Source organism: Formica exsecta, unplaced genomic scaffold (genome assembly GCF_003651465.1).
Source record: "Formica exsecta isolate Colony F162 unplaced genomic scaffold, ASM365146v1 scaffold667, whole genome shotgun sequence".
In the NCBI taxonomy this organism is placed as follows: Eukaryota; Metazoa; Arthropoda; class Insecta; order Hymenoptera; family Formicidae; genus Formica; species Formica exsecta.
Window position 1 is genome coordinate 207,436 of NW_021853430.1, and position 14,714 is coordinate 222,149.

The following is a 14,714-nucleotide window of genomic DNA, read 5'->3' on the forward strand; positions in this document are numbered from 1 at the left end:
CGCGCTTATCGTAACTAGTCCTAGCTCTGCTCGGATCGATTCTGACGGCACGAACTGACGGCTATTCGTTGTATAAGAAACGTGCAAAAGGTTCGCAGCCTCCGCCTCTAGGAAACTTTCCTTTCTCTCTCGACCCCCCGTCGTTCCCCTACGGCGATAGTTTGCATTCGCCCCCTGAAATTCCGAGAGAGAAGATATACCGTTAAGAGATATATGGGCTTCTCTATCTCTCCATTTCGAGGGTTGCGTTCGCCCTTTTCTATCTTTCAAACGTTCGCTCGTTTATATCCGCAAGCACTTTCGCGGTTTCTGAAGAGAAGAACGACGTGGGGAGGTACGCGCGCACACGGAAGATTCCCACGTGTTTCACGCTTCCGCGTCCCGACAACTACGTAGCGTTCGCGGTAGCGTCCACGTTTGTCGGACGTTGCAAAACGCGCACCGAGTACTTCATTTCCTGAAGAACACGGCCAATCTTCGCTAAATACTGTCGTTCCTCTTTGATCTCTCTCTTACGTTTAATCATTAAACGTTACGATAAAGTTTCAAAGCAACGATCGCAACATCTAAGAGCCTTCAATGCAGCCCTTCTTTCACACGAACTCGAGAAAATTAATCTTCAAAGTTGAGAAGATTTATTTTTGAATTTTATATACGACTACGTTTTAAAATTTATTTTAACGTTTTTATTTATTTTAACATTTTTAATAGAAAAGACCAGTTTTTGCCATTTTTTTTCCTGAAAATACCGGTTTTACTACTGGCATGGATTTTATCTAAAAAATGTAGACTTTTGCCAACCGTGATATCATCGCATCTTCGCGATTCCTAGAATCCTCTATTCGCCTGCTCCTCCTCGTTGACTCAATCGAGGATTTCCTACTGCCTACAACTCGATGACTCACACTTCGTACATACTACTCCTACCTCCGTAATTCAACTTTCACTATCTTTTTTTATCCTACGCATGTAATAAAATCCTCTCTCTTTTTCCCCGTCCTTGTCTGCTTATTGCCTCTCTGTATTTCCTCTTTGTCCAGTCCTCTCCTAGCTCTGCTCGGATCGATTCTGACGGCACGAACTGACGGCTATTCGTTGTATAAGAAACGTGCAAAAGGTTCGCAGCCTCCGCCTCTAGGAAACTTTCCTTTCTCTCTCGACCCCCCGTCGTTCCCCTACGGCGATAGTTTGCATTCGCCCCCTGAAATTCCGAGAGAGAAGATATACCGTTAAGAGATATATGGGCTTCTCTATCTCTCCATTTCGAGGGTTGCGTTCGCCCTTTTCTATCTTTCAAACGTTCGCTCGTTTATATCCGCAAGCACTTTCGCGGTTTCTGAAGAGAAGAACGACGTGGGGAGGTACGCGCGCACACGGAAGATTCCCACGTGTTTCACGCTTCCGCGTCCCGACAACTACGTAGCGTTCGCGGTAGCGTCCACGTTTGTCGGACGTTGCAAAACGCGCACCGAGTACTTCATTTCCTGAAGAACACGGCCAATCTTCGCTAAATACTGTCGTTCCTCTTTGATCTCTCTCTTACGTTTAATCATTAAACGTTACGATAAAGTTTCAAAGCAACGATCGCAACATCTAAGAGCCTTCAATGCAGCCCTTCTTTCACACGAACTCGAGAAAATTAATCTTCAAAGTTGAGAAGATTTATTTTTGTTTAATTTTGTCGAGCTCGCAGAAGAAGGGGAGGGAAAAATAATCTTGAAATTGAGAAAATTAAATTTTTTTAAATTATTTTTTATTATTTTATCCTCTCTGTATTTCCTCTTTGTCCAGTCCTCTCAAGGTTCGATGCTTCTTTTGAGATTGTAACATTGTGTGTATTATGCATCTTTAGAATTTTTCTGTAGCTCTGTAAAACCATTGAATTAAATAGATTCCGAATTGCATGGCACGACTGGTTTATTTACTCGATTTATAATTTTTTCTTTTTTGCAATATTTTTTGTGATGAATACTCTATGTGAGAAGAGTCCTGATTTAAAAATTGTAAAAAGTTTGTTGCCTCTTCTCAAACACCAAATAGACATTGTACCTTTCACAACTTTGTTACTTTATCCCTCTCTCATTCTTCTCGTTGTTTCATCCGGATCAAATAATTTGCACGCTCATGCGCCAACATTACCTACCGGCCGACTATTGTTCGCAATCACACCAAAGTTGCCGATGGTATCTCTGGTTAGCTGTATAGATACAGACATAAGCACTATCGAACGATGATAGACTCCCCTGACGGGAGCCGTTAACTAACGAGAAGCGCGTCATGCTGTTTCGGAACTTTCCGCCCTTGGAAAAGGGCAAACAATTCCACGATCTTTCTCATCTCTCTTACTTGAACTTGAAGCGTTGCTTGATTCTCTGATCATAATTGAATCGGCAATTGAAACGTCAATCTCTTACAGCCAACATTCATCATTTCCGATCTTCGATCTTTCCGACAATAATCTCGCAAAGTTTATAATTTCCAGTAATTCTAAATGAAAGTGTTAATCTACAATCGGGTGGAGTTCCGAATAGGTAAACCCTCCGATTTTTTTGAAACTACACTATTTTTTGTATTTTTGAACGCTGATTACGAATATGATAATGAAAATTTGCGACAAGGTCATTTTCAAGGTCAAAACTCAAAAAAACTGAAAAAACATAACTTTTTAAATATTATTTCGATAAATATTGATGTAAGAAAAAAATGTGTCAAATAAAAGTTGTAGTTCTTGTAAAAATACATCATTTATGTTCTATACATTTTTTGCGTAAAACTGAAAGTTTTCGAGAAAATCGATGTTAAAGAATAAAAACGGCAGGTGAAGTTCCGTTCACCTATTCGGAACTTTATCCCTACAATCTAAAGGCGTTACTACAGGAGTATAGAACGTTTGCGGTGTGTAACTAGATGTTGCGAATAATGCGCACAAATTGGCCTTCAAAGTGCAGTAACGATCGGACAAAGGAAGCAATCAGTGATATTCGGAAGCGTATAATTATTGTTTGCGTATACACGCAGCTTTCCACATTTTCCACCGCGCTCGTGGATATTTATAAACATGAAGAGAGATATTATGTAAGTCGGATATGGGCGGACGATACATACGCGATTACGTCGCGCCGAGGACGGACGTTAATTAGCAATACGGTTCCCTGAGCATCCGAGTTGACTAATCTAAGAGATAGATAATTGGTTTATTATTTTATTTTACGTATGCATTTCATTTTTATTGTATGTAATTATTAAACCCAGAAATATCATTTTAAACTCCTACTCAATCGCAGTACTTAAAACATCAAAAATTTATATAATTATATTATATGTCAAAATTTATGATTTATAATATTTGCAAACATGATATGTAAATCGTTCAAAAAAAAAAAAATATATAAAAAGATATATAAAAAAATTAAATATTATATAATAAAATTATATTGGTTTCCTCGTGTTGCTTCTGTGACATTTATTGAATAATTTAACGTAAACGTAAATGTGTTAAAAAACTAATATATAAATCATGTGCACCGAGCGTAAACTTTCGTTCAATTGACAGGGGTCCGAAAAGGTCTTCTCTCAAGACTCTTCCGCTCTCTCGCACGTGGGTGACTCAGCCACGTGAATCACTTTAGATAAGCCGATCGAATACAATCGTACCCTTGTGTTCTTACAAAATGCGAGTGCAACTTTCTCCAGAATCCGATGTGCGGCTTTCCTGTTAAATCAGGATCAATTAATTACAGACAGATAAGCCGCGGCCAATTCGCGCAATCGTGGGCGATAATAATCACTGGGAAACCGATAGTTGGTTAAAAAATTCGCAAGTAGCAAGTTAATGTCCAACTCATTTATCTAACAATTTGAACGAAATTGATTTGAATTACTCAGTTTTAATCCAATTTAATATCAAATTAATTAAGACATTCAAATTCTCTCAACTTTGGAATAAATTTGTTAGTAGTAGTACTAGTTTCTAAGCCCGTTTAATTGCATGATTAAAAGTCATAACATTGTTGCGGGCGCTTAAATTACCATAACATACGCCATATTATAATATTCGCGCGTTATTTTCTTATTTAATTAACTTCATGCGTATCGTTTTAATTATTCAATTAATTTTGTGGAAGAAGAAGCGCCGTTTGACAGAGGCAAACGTACGCAACGAAAAGCGCGTAACGAGAGACATTATTCTGTTCGTTATTCTTGTAACCGTATGTGCTGTTGACTCTCACGTTAATAAAGTGTCGTAAATATTAAAGACGCGCGCGCAATTCACCTCGGATTCTTTGGGACGGAAATAGAGTGCGTGGTACATGTGCACGTATCGTATTAGACGTTACGTGGGTGCGCTCAGTCATATGGAATTTGCATATGAATTTAATATTTGTATTTTTTATTATTATATTTGGAGATTTTACGCAGAGAGGTACAAGATGTAAGTGTTGTTTAAGGATATATATGTCATATGTTGAAACATTGATAAAAGCATGAAAATTTCGTAGACTGTTCTACTATTTCTTCTGAATATCTGTGCAAAACCTGAGCACAATTCTCTTCATAATTTGGAAATTATTTGAGTTTAAAGTTTCTATTGATTCTTATGGAAAATCGTGTATTGTAGCACTTATTGACAAATTTGACAAGGGAATAACATTGTCAACGAAATAAAAATTTTCACATATATTAAGAAAACTCTAATAAATATTTATGCAAAACTTGATTTAGATCCACTTACTCGTTTAAAAATTATTTACTAAAAATTGTAGAAAAATATTATCTGTTTTTCTCTCTCTTTTTGCAAATTACTCGTTTTTTTTTTTTGCAGTTGATTTCAGAGGATATTCACGATCAAAAGTTTTCTTCATAAATTAGGAAAAATATTAATTACAACTATTTTCTTTTGCGAAGACGTCAAAAACCATATTATTTTGTGATTTAAACATGTAGAAAAATATTATCTGTCTTTCTCTCTCTTTTTGCAAATTACTCGTTTTTTTTTGCAGTTGATTTCAGAGGATATTCACGATCAAAAGTTTTCTTCATAAATTAGGAAAAATATTAATTACAACTATTTTCTTTTGCGAAGACGTCAAAAACCATATTATTTTGTGATTTTTTAATTCTTTTTATAATCCGGATTTATTTATTTTATTTTTCAAATAGTATAAATGTAAGAACTTTTTTTTTTTTTAATTTTGACAGTTTTTCGCTACTATTGTACAGCCAAATCCTTAATATCGATCAACATAATTCTTCAAGAGCTCGAAAAATTAAACAAAAACAAAAAGAGTGAATCGCATTGAAAATTCGTGGACTACCGATTGCAAGTTTGCGAATACTGGATGATTACATTTAACACATAACTTTCTTTACCTTCCTTAACGTTTTAATTGCGCAATCACCAAATATTATTGCGTAAAAGAAAACATTATACAGTTGAATTTGTAATATATTGTGTTTACGTTCTTTCTGAAAATTGAAATTTCAATAACACGTTATAACATTATCATAATTAAATTTTATTACATTTCCAATTTAATATTCTGTTCAGAATCTCGTAATTAGAACCGCTACTTCTCGTTGTTTTCATTGAAAATTTCGTCGTCACCTGTAAAATACGTCCGTTACACGATTATATGGTGAAAATGGTCGCCACAAAAAGCGGGCAGCGGGTGTAAATAATACAAGCACACATGGCGTCGCAGCAGGTGGTGGTACCGGTAATAATATATCAGCAGCTGTTATGTGCTAGATATTGCAATGTGTGTGTATGTGTTTTATCGGGGTCGCGATTGGCTCTCCTTATTTCGACGCTTTCAAGACCCATCGAGATCCATTCGACATTGGAACGTCGGGTGTCTCGGAAGGTGTTATAAACTCGTCAATAACTCGTTCGTTCGAACAGTTTTGATATCGAAAGTTTGTTGAGAAAGAAATACATTCCCATGTTTTTATTTAAAAAATACTACAGTATGCAGGACGAATATAAAATAATTGTTCAATCAAAAATAATAATTTTAAATATTTTTGATAGATAAAATAATTCTTTTTTATTTAATTGAAATTAGCTTTAAAAAATATTGATGTGAATCCTTGTGCTGGTTTGAAACAAATGCAAAAAATTTGTCTATCTATCCTTATACGTCTATATATTTATATTTAACTCAAATCCATTCAAAATCACAATCTCGAAAATATTCTAAATATAACGAATTAATCTATTCGTTTAGTAGCTGGGACTGAAGCGTTTTGCGATATGTATTTCCTTCTCCAGTCCTTTATCCGGACTCCTCCGCCGCGCTGGGGTTTATATTTGGCGGAGGAGGCTGCGCTCTGTCTCTCTTTGTCTTTTCTTTTTCGAGCACTTACATCTCTGGATTCTTTTTTTTTTATCTTGCATTCGAAATTAGAGACGCTTAAAATTAGCGGACGAAAGGAGAGTCTCTTCGGAGACACGCGATGGTTGAAAAATGCTCTTGAAAGAGGGAGAGAGAGACAGAGAAAGAAAGAGGAAGAGCACACGGAAAAATCGACGAGGAAGAAGACCTCGAAGAAACGTAATCCGAGAGGCCACATCCGCATTACTTTTAAACCGCGTTTTACGCCGCTCCGGCGTTTTTTTCTCTCCGCCGCGTGCCTCGTTAGAATCGTGTTCATTCTGCCGTGCCGTTCGAACGGAACCGGACTCGAAATAGAATGGTTTCATCGGGACAAGTCTTTCGAGTGAACATTCAGTTGAGACAACTTGGATGCGTCCGGATAATAATCGACGATGATCGCAACGATTTCGTACGTTTTTTAAATTGAAAAAGAGAATAAAAGAGCGACAAAAAAGAGCATTTCATCTAAGACAGCGAAAAAGATCAACAGCTTAAAAAAATCGACCTCTCTCTTTTAAAAAATAATAACGATTCAAAGTATCTTTAATTCTTCAAATTATTAGAATCGATTATCATATTTGAAACAGTTGCAAGGTATCTAGTCTCTGGAAATAAACATAGAAAACCTAAAATTTTCAGAGATTTCTTTTGTACCTGAAAAAATGAGGGAATTCTCAAGGAATTTTATTGAGACTCAGGGAATTTTTTTTTAAATTCTCTTTTTGATAATTGATGATAATATTAAAATATTCAATATCTTAACAAAATATTGAAGATGCAATTCTTTATTGTAGTTTTCAGTGATAAAAAAAAATGAAAATGTTACGCAAATGAAAAATTTTTATCTCATGAAAGATTTTCAAGCATTAGAAAACGCATACGATGAAAATCTTATTTTAGGAAGTTACACCAAAAAATCTTTAAAATATTCTCTTTAGAATTTTGAACAAAAATACCTGGAAGAATTTTTTTTTACAATATTTGAATAAACATTCTAAGTTGACTTAGGGCATTTCGCGGAAATCGTCGCGCGTATAATTCGCGATTGATGCGTTAATAATTTCCTATTGGACTGAGATTTGATCGAGGTGACCGGATTACGCGATCTCGCTTTGAAGTGATATCCGATAACTAAATCGCGTCGATATTTCGCGCTAGCAGCGGATGTGCATACAGTGGCACGTGCATTTAGCGGTATGCACCTGTGTGCGATAGCGCGTGTATAATACACGTGGTAATGTAATCCCGCTCGCGATGCGCGTCACTGATCGATGAAGCTATCGCGGAATTGCACCTTTCCACGAAGATAGAATTATTCCGCGGATAGAGTGAAAGAGGAAGAGGTCATAATAATATCGATTCCGCGATCGATCGTGCGGTTCTTTGAAGATTCGATTATGATTAAATTTTCTCACTTTTCATATTTCTGCGGATAACCTGATCTCGTACAAGATTTAACTTTTGCAGTATTTCTTTCAATCTTTAATAATAATTGAAATAAAATGTATTTTCCCGTGTGAAAATGTGCGTACTTATTCGCAGTATGCAAAACTCGAATTAAATTTCAGAAAGTAATACGAAATAGAGATGCACGGGAAGTGCCATTTAAATTTAGCAGAAGCGTGGAATTGGGGTCAAATTCAGCAGATATACCTGAGTGTGAAACGGCCGATTACAGCCACGTGACATGAATAAGTCGCAATCTTCCCTAATGAAGATCGAGAGAAAATGCGTGTTTACGCGCGATCGCTTTTACACGTTCAACTCGGGAGAAATCCATTGATGCTCTCCATTCACATTAAAGTTTGACTATGCATAATTAATCGCGAGTGGATTAATCACTGCGTTCGAAAGCTCCATTCATTCTGTTAATCTACTTTTTCCCTCTCTATATTTCTCTTTCGTCGTAATAAAATAATTGAATAAAATTATTTTATTATTAATTTTCAAAGTAATTAAGAAAAAAATATCAATTGCTGTATACGAATTACATATATCTATTAATGAGAAATAATTTAGCTGCATTCATTACTAAATGTGTGCGGGAAATTTATCGTTGACATCGCGCGGATATTAAAATTTTACCATCGTGAATAAAATAATAATAATTATTTGATGCCCCCGCATGCGTAGACGAGAGATACTCGAAGTTGCTTCACACACATATCGATATGCGTTTCATTGCGGGGCAAGTATCCCAAGTACCTATCGGGTGACAGCCGATATTTGACTTGGTCCACATGAGGATCTCCGCGTGGGTGCCCACGGTGTTCGGTGACACGTGGACGTATTTCGTTTCCGTTTCTCCGACGAACGCGCGCTCGTATGTAGAACTGTCGTGTCTACCGTTCGACCTACTCGCCTCGATCTCTCCTTGACGTTTACGACACGCGTCGAGACTCCTCGCTTCTTCCGCTTATGTCGATCGATCGTGTTCGCCTCGGGAAAGACGAACAGCACGAGGCAATCAATGTCGCCGACTACGAGAACGGATGATTCGATACATGCATTGACGACTGATAAATAAGTGGCCGATAACGCCAGGTGACACGAACATAGAAGTATCGACATTCTAACTACGAAAACATATTGAGATGTTTAGTAGAGATTATTTTCTATCAGATTGTATCATATATAATAATCTTGGTAATATTATTTAATTTCTTTTTAATTGGATTTTTGAAAAAGGCGAAAATTGAGATCTTAATCCCCAAAGTCAACTAAATTATAGTAAAAAGATTATGACAAGAAAGATAAAAATAGATTCAAATCTATAAACACATATAGAATAACGTAATGACAAAAAAAAAAATGTTTTGCTCTTTGTGTAGTAATCATTACGTAATCCTTCGTCAAAAAAGATCACGGAAGAAATACTCTCGAGCTTCAAGAACTCTCGTTACAAATCTATTTAGCATATACACGAGCAAACAAATGTACAAATTGTGTTATGAATCAAACCAAATAAATTATAAATGGATTTCTCAAATTGATATCTTAATAAAGTGCAGCTTTTAATTAAACCGAAAAATAAGAGCATGTTGATGAATTTAGAAGATTTATAATCGATTTTTTAGCAATCTTTTTCTGTTTTAAAACTGAGTGATAAATAAAATAATATTAAATAAATAAATAAATAAATAAAATAAATAATATTAAATAGTAATATTAAATAATATTAAATAAATAAATAAAAATAATGCAATTGCACGGAAATCTTCCTTGTAAAGATATAAATCATAAACACAGGCATGACCGGATGAATAATTGGTGTCTATAATTTCGTTGCAGACGCCGAGAGATGACAGGACGACGTCGAGTCCCGGCGGTGCGCCTAGCAATCACACCCCGGCGCTGTCACCGTCGCCGGTGGGCGATGCGCCCTTCGGCAAGTCGCTCATGGAAGCGGCCCTGCAACAGCAGGCCGCGACCGGCGCCCAACCGCCCTTAGTCGTCACGCCGTCCGGATACTGGGTCGATGGTACCGATCATCGACATACCCTCGACTCGGCTGGCAGGGCGTTGCTGCCGGCGCAGCCGGCCTGGCAGCCCAGGATAGACCAGGATGATACGGCCAAGTGCTATCGTCGCTTCTTCGTCGGCAGGGTAAGTGTTTTCTCGTCAACGTCTCATTCCTGAATAGCACCTGTAGTCTTTTGTTATGAAAGTTGGAAGTTAAAATATGATGAAATGATCGAAATATATGATAGGATGGTTGTTCGTGATTTTTTCTTCGAAAAAAATACGGAGCTTCGGAATGTCCAACGTGGTATAATTAAAACTGAGAAATATCGGCCTCGTATCTCTACATTTTTGTCTATAATTCTTAACCGTTCCTTTCCGAATAAGCTTTAATTTATTCGATTCGCGCGTCGTACATCGAGATCAGGGCGCCTAGTGAACCTTATTCCGCCGTCCCTGAAACCGTATATTCGAGAACTCGAGAACCGTGATGAACTGCGATCGCTCAACCGACGCACGTAGGTGTACGAGGAAGGAAGGATGCATGCACGGGAGAAGACGGAGATAACGAGAGGGAGAAAAGGATGAGTCGGGGACGACAGCGGTGGCGAGAAGGGCGAGGGAGGGAAAAAAGAGGCACGTAGGAAAAGGAAAAGAGCACTTTGGACGTGGGAGTGGGAACGTTCTCATAGTCTCCACAAGGAGGGTCTCTCCGATACCCGAAGAGAACCAAGAGAGAATCCCTTATTTCTTCTCCTCTTCCTCTGATATTCATCCGTCGTCGTCGATCCCTATTCGCAATTTTCTTCCGCTTCTCTTCACTTTTGTCTTTGGATTCTTTTCTCTTTGTTTTCTATCTATTGTCGCATCATCGAATCATGGCGAGAAATTTTTCATGGGAATAGTGAGAAATGCAATAAAGAGAGAGAGAGAAAGATGTAATTTAATACGTGTGTAAAATGCGCGAGGATGCTCCTAAGTAAAAAAAGATATATACGAGATTTAAAAATGTCCCTTGACAATGAAAATTCGCGATCACGGAATTGCTAAAAATATAGAAAATGAGAAAATGTAATCGAAAAAACTTGAGAAATATAAGGCGAGATGGGGAAAATTCGCGGACAAGTTCGAGAATCTCTTCGGCTGAGAAATATTCATTATTTATTATTATTATTATTAATTGTTATTATGCAAAAATTTTGTTTAGAATACTATATTACTATATATTATTATTGCGAATGCGTTGTGCATCTAGTCGGAAAGTCTGCTAATTAGTGAATCGTTAAGCCGTGCATAGTTTGTAAGAAAGAGAGCACACTATTTTCCGCTTCCGGCATTGCGTGCGCGCAGTTTTTCTAATATTAAATAAATAAATAAAAATAATGCAATTGCACGGAAAAATCTTCCTTGTAAAGATATAAATCATAAACACAGGCATGACCGGATGAATAATTGGTGTCTATAATTTCGTTGCAGACGCCGAGAGATGACAGGACGACGTCGAGTCCCGGCGGTGCGCCTAGCAATCACACCCCGGCGCTGTCACCGTCGCCGGTGGGCGATGCGCCCTTCGGCAAGTCGCTCATGGAAGCGGCCCTGCAACAGCAGGCCGCGACCGGCGCCCAACCGCCCTTAGTCGTCACGCCGTCCGGATACTGGGTCGATGGTACCGATCATCGACATACCCTCGACTCGGCTGGCAGGGCGTTGCTGCCGGCGCAGCCGGCCTGGCAGCCCAGGATAGACCAGGATGATACGGCCAAGTGCTATCGTCGCTTCTTCGTCGGCAGGGTAAGTGTTTTCTCGTCAACGTCTCATTCCTGAATAGCACCTGTAGTCTTTTGTTATGAAAGTTGGAAGTTAAAATATGATGAAATGATCGAAATATATGATAGGATGGTTGTTCGTGATTTTTTCTTCGAAAAAAATACGGAGCTTCGGAATGTCCAACGTGGTATAATTAAAACTGAGAAATATCGGCCTCGTATCTCTACATTTTTGTCTATAATTCTTAACCGTTCCTTTCCGAATAAGCTTTAATTTATTCGATTCGCGCGTCGTACATCGAGATCAGGGCGCCTAGTGAACCTTATTCCGCCGTCCCTGAAACCGTATATTCGAGAACTCGAGAACCGTGATGAACTGCGATCGCTCAACCGACGCACGTAGGTGTACGAGGAAGGAAGGATGCATGCACGGGAGAAGACGGAGATAACGAGAGGGAGAAAAGGATGAGTCGGGGACGACAGCGGTGGCGAGAAGGGCGAGGGAGGGAAAAAAGAGGCACGTAGGAAAAGGAAAAGAGCACTTTGGACGTGGGAGTGGGAACGTTCTCATAGTCTCCACAAGGAGGGTCTCTCCGATACCCGAAGAGAACCAAGAGAGAATCCCTTATTTCTTCTCCTCTTCCTCTGATATTCATCCGTCGTCGTCGATCCCTATTCGCAATTTTCTTCCGCTTCTCTTCACTTTTGTCTTTGGATTCTTTTCTCTTTGTTTTCTATCTATTGTCGCATCATCGAATCATGGCGAGAAATTTTTCATGGGAATAGTGAGAAATGCAATAAAGAGAGAGAGAGAAAGATGTAATTTAATACGTGTGTAAAATGCGCGAGGATGCTCCTAAGTAAAAAAAGATATATACGAGATTTAAAAATGTCCCTTGACAATGAAAATTCGCGATCACGGAATTGCTAAAAATATAGAAAATGAGAAAATGTAATCGAAAAAACTTGAGAAATATAAGGCGAGATGGGGAAAATTCGCGGACAAGTTCGAGAATCTCTTCGGCTGAGAAATATTCATTATTTATTATTATTATTATTAATTGTTATTATGCAAAAATTTTGTTTAGAATACTATATTACTATATATTATTATTGCGAATGCGTTGTGCATCTAGTCGGAAAGTCTGCTAATTAGTGAATCGTTAAGCCGTGCATAGTTTGTAAGAAAGAGAGCACACTATTTTCCGCTTCCGGCATTGCGTGCGCGCAGTTTTTCTAGATAAGGCTCGACGGATGAGTTCCCGTTCCGCCTATTGTTACTCGACGGTGTTACCTTTTGCTCTCGGCACGTAATTGTTTTTCTCTGCTTTACAACCCGAACGTTGAAATCCGTAACTGTATGAAGTAACGCTTACGATATCTAAAATAGCGCGGAAACACGTTACGTTGACGAGAGAATCCGATCAAAATTGGCTTCTGAAAATTCCGCCAATTTAGTGAATACATTATTACATTGCAATGTTCGAAATATTTTCCCCTACTCAAAGATATAATTCAAAGTTGGCGCGTAATAATAAAAAATTCAAGGAACATGTGTTCTAATTTTTTAATTTTTGTCCCACAGTTTCCGTGGAAATTTTATTTTAGAAAAATATGAATCTCAAATTTATTAAATTTTTCTCTCGTTTTTTAAAAAATTCGACAAAAAGTACATAGGACGCAACAGTTATACATATTATTTGATAATTGTAATCGATTGAATCAGTACATATCTAATCTGTCAAAATACGAACTCTTTATCTTTTTTATATTTTATATGAGTCCGATTGAAATAATAGCTTACGATAATTATATAAAATTTTAATAAAAGTTAAATCTGTCTTCATTATTTCTTATTGGGCTTTTTAAGCAGGGACGCCTTTGCCATACCGATATCGCGTGCTATCGTAATTGCCGTTTGTTACACGCGTAAAAGAGAAGAAGAATAAGCTATAAGCCGGAGAAGTCACACATATGGAAGAAGGAGGCGATTACTTGTGGGAGATTACAACGGTGCGCGTGTAATTCGAACCGTAACAGCAAACGGTTACACACCTCGGAACTGATAGTAACGACTAACGATATCAATCGAGAGCCAGGGAACAAAGCAAGCGCGCTTGTACAGAGTAAAAAGTCGTTGCTTTCAATAGAGGAGGGTGCGCCGGTCGGCGAGTTTGTGTAATATCACAAGTCAGGCATTATACTTGCCATTTGAGACATGGATTAGGCTAGAGATGGATAAGGGAAGAGACACGTGTATAGACATTTCGATAAGAATTAACGCGTGAAGACAAAAATCTCTATAAATCCAAGAGAAAGAAAATAAATAATGCATATTTTTTTTTCGTGCCTTATGTTGGCCTGGAATTTATATTGAGATATTTTCCTTAAAATATGTGTAACATATTATTCTATGGGGTATCTACTCCAATTTTGTAAAAAAAAATTTTCTGGAAATTCCCTGATCCTCTAAATATTTTTATTCAAAATCGCAGGTAAAGAGAATATTTTTGGGGCAACTTTATAAAACAAACTTTTTTATAGTATGCGTTTTCTAATGTTTTTCATTTATATGAAGGAAAAATATAGAGTCACTTAAGTTTCAAGTGCTAGATTTTTTTATCTTTTATTTATTTTTAAAAAATTACAATAAAAGATATGTACTTGCATATTCAATATTTTGTTAAGGCATTGAATATACATAAACGGAGAGATAGGGTACATATTTAATATATTTTAAACATATAATTTACAACTTGGTTTATCAAAGAACTGTAGATTATTTATATTTACAATATAAAAGAGCAAAATTATCAAAGATAATTTTTTTAAAAATTCCTCGTGTCCCAATAAAATTCTACAAGAATTCTTTGATTTTTCGGATACAATAAAAATTTATTAGAATTCCAAGTTTTCCACGTTTTTCCGGAAAATAAACACTATTCTATCAATACATTTACAAAGATAATAAATTCCTCGTGTCCCAATAAAATTCTACAAGAATTCTTTGATTTTTCGGATACAATAAAAATTTATTAGAATTCCAAGTTTCCAAGTTTTTTCCGGAAAATAAACACTATTCTATCAATACATTTATATATATATATAT

General features: G+C 37.1%; 2 protein-coding genes across 5 annotated transcripts in view; both read left to right on the forward strand.

Annotated features, from left to right (window-relative positions):
• Positions 1-10,144, forward strand: part of LOC115243015 — a 112,074-nt gene extending 101,930 nt beyond the window's left edge. For 2 of the 4 annotated variants that reach the window (XM_029819662.1, XM_029819663.1), the window contains exon 5: positions 9,669-10,144. In XM_029819662.1, the coding sequence (XP_029675522.1) occupies positions 9,669-10,016 (348 nt within the window). In that variant the 3' untranslated portion in view covers positions 10,017-10,144. The remainder of the gene's footprint in view (positions 1-9,668) is intronic. The other 2 variants (XM_029819660.1, XM_029819664.1) reach the window with 2 other exon arrangements.
• A 1,174-nt stretch (positions 10,145-11,318) lies between these two features.
• The window catches only part of LOC115243013 (rap1 GTPase-activating protein 1-like), a 13,017-nt gene continuing 9,621 nt past the window's right edge, over positions 11,319-14,714 (forward strand). The window contains exon 1 of the mRNA XM_029819658.1: positions 11,319-11,630. Coding sequence (XP_029675518.1) covers positions 11,424-11,630 — 207 coding nt within the window. The 5' untranslated portion in view covers positions 11,319-11,423. The remainder of the gene's footprint in view (positions 11,631-14,714) is intronic.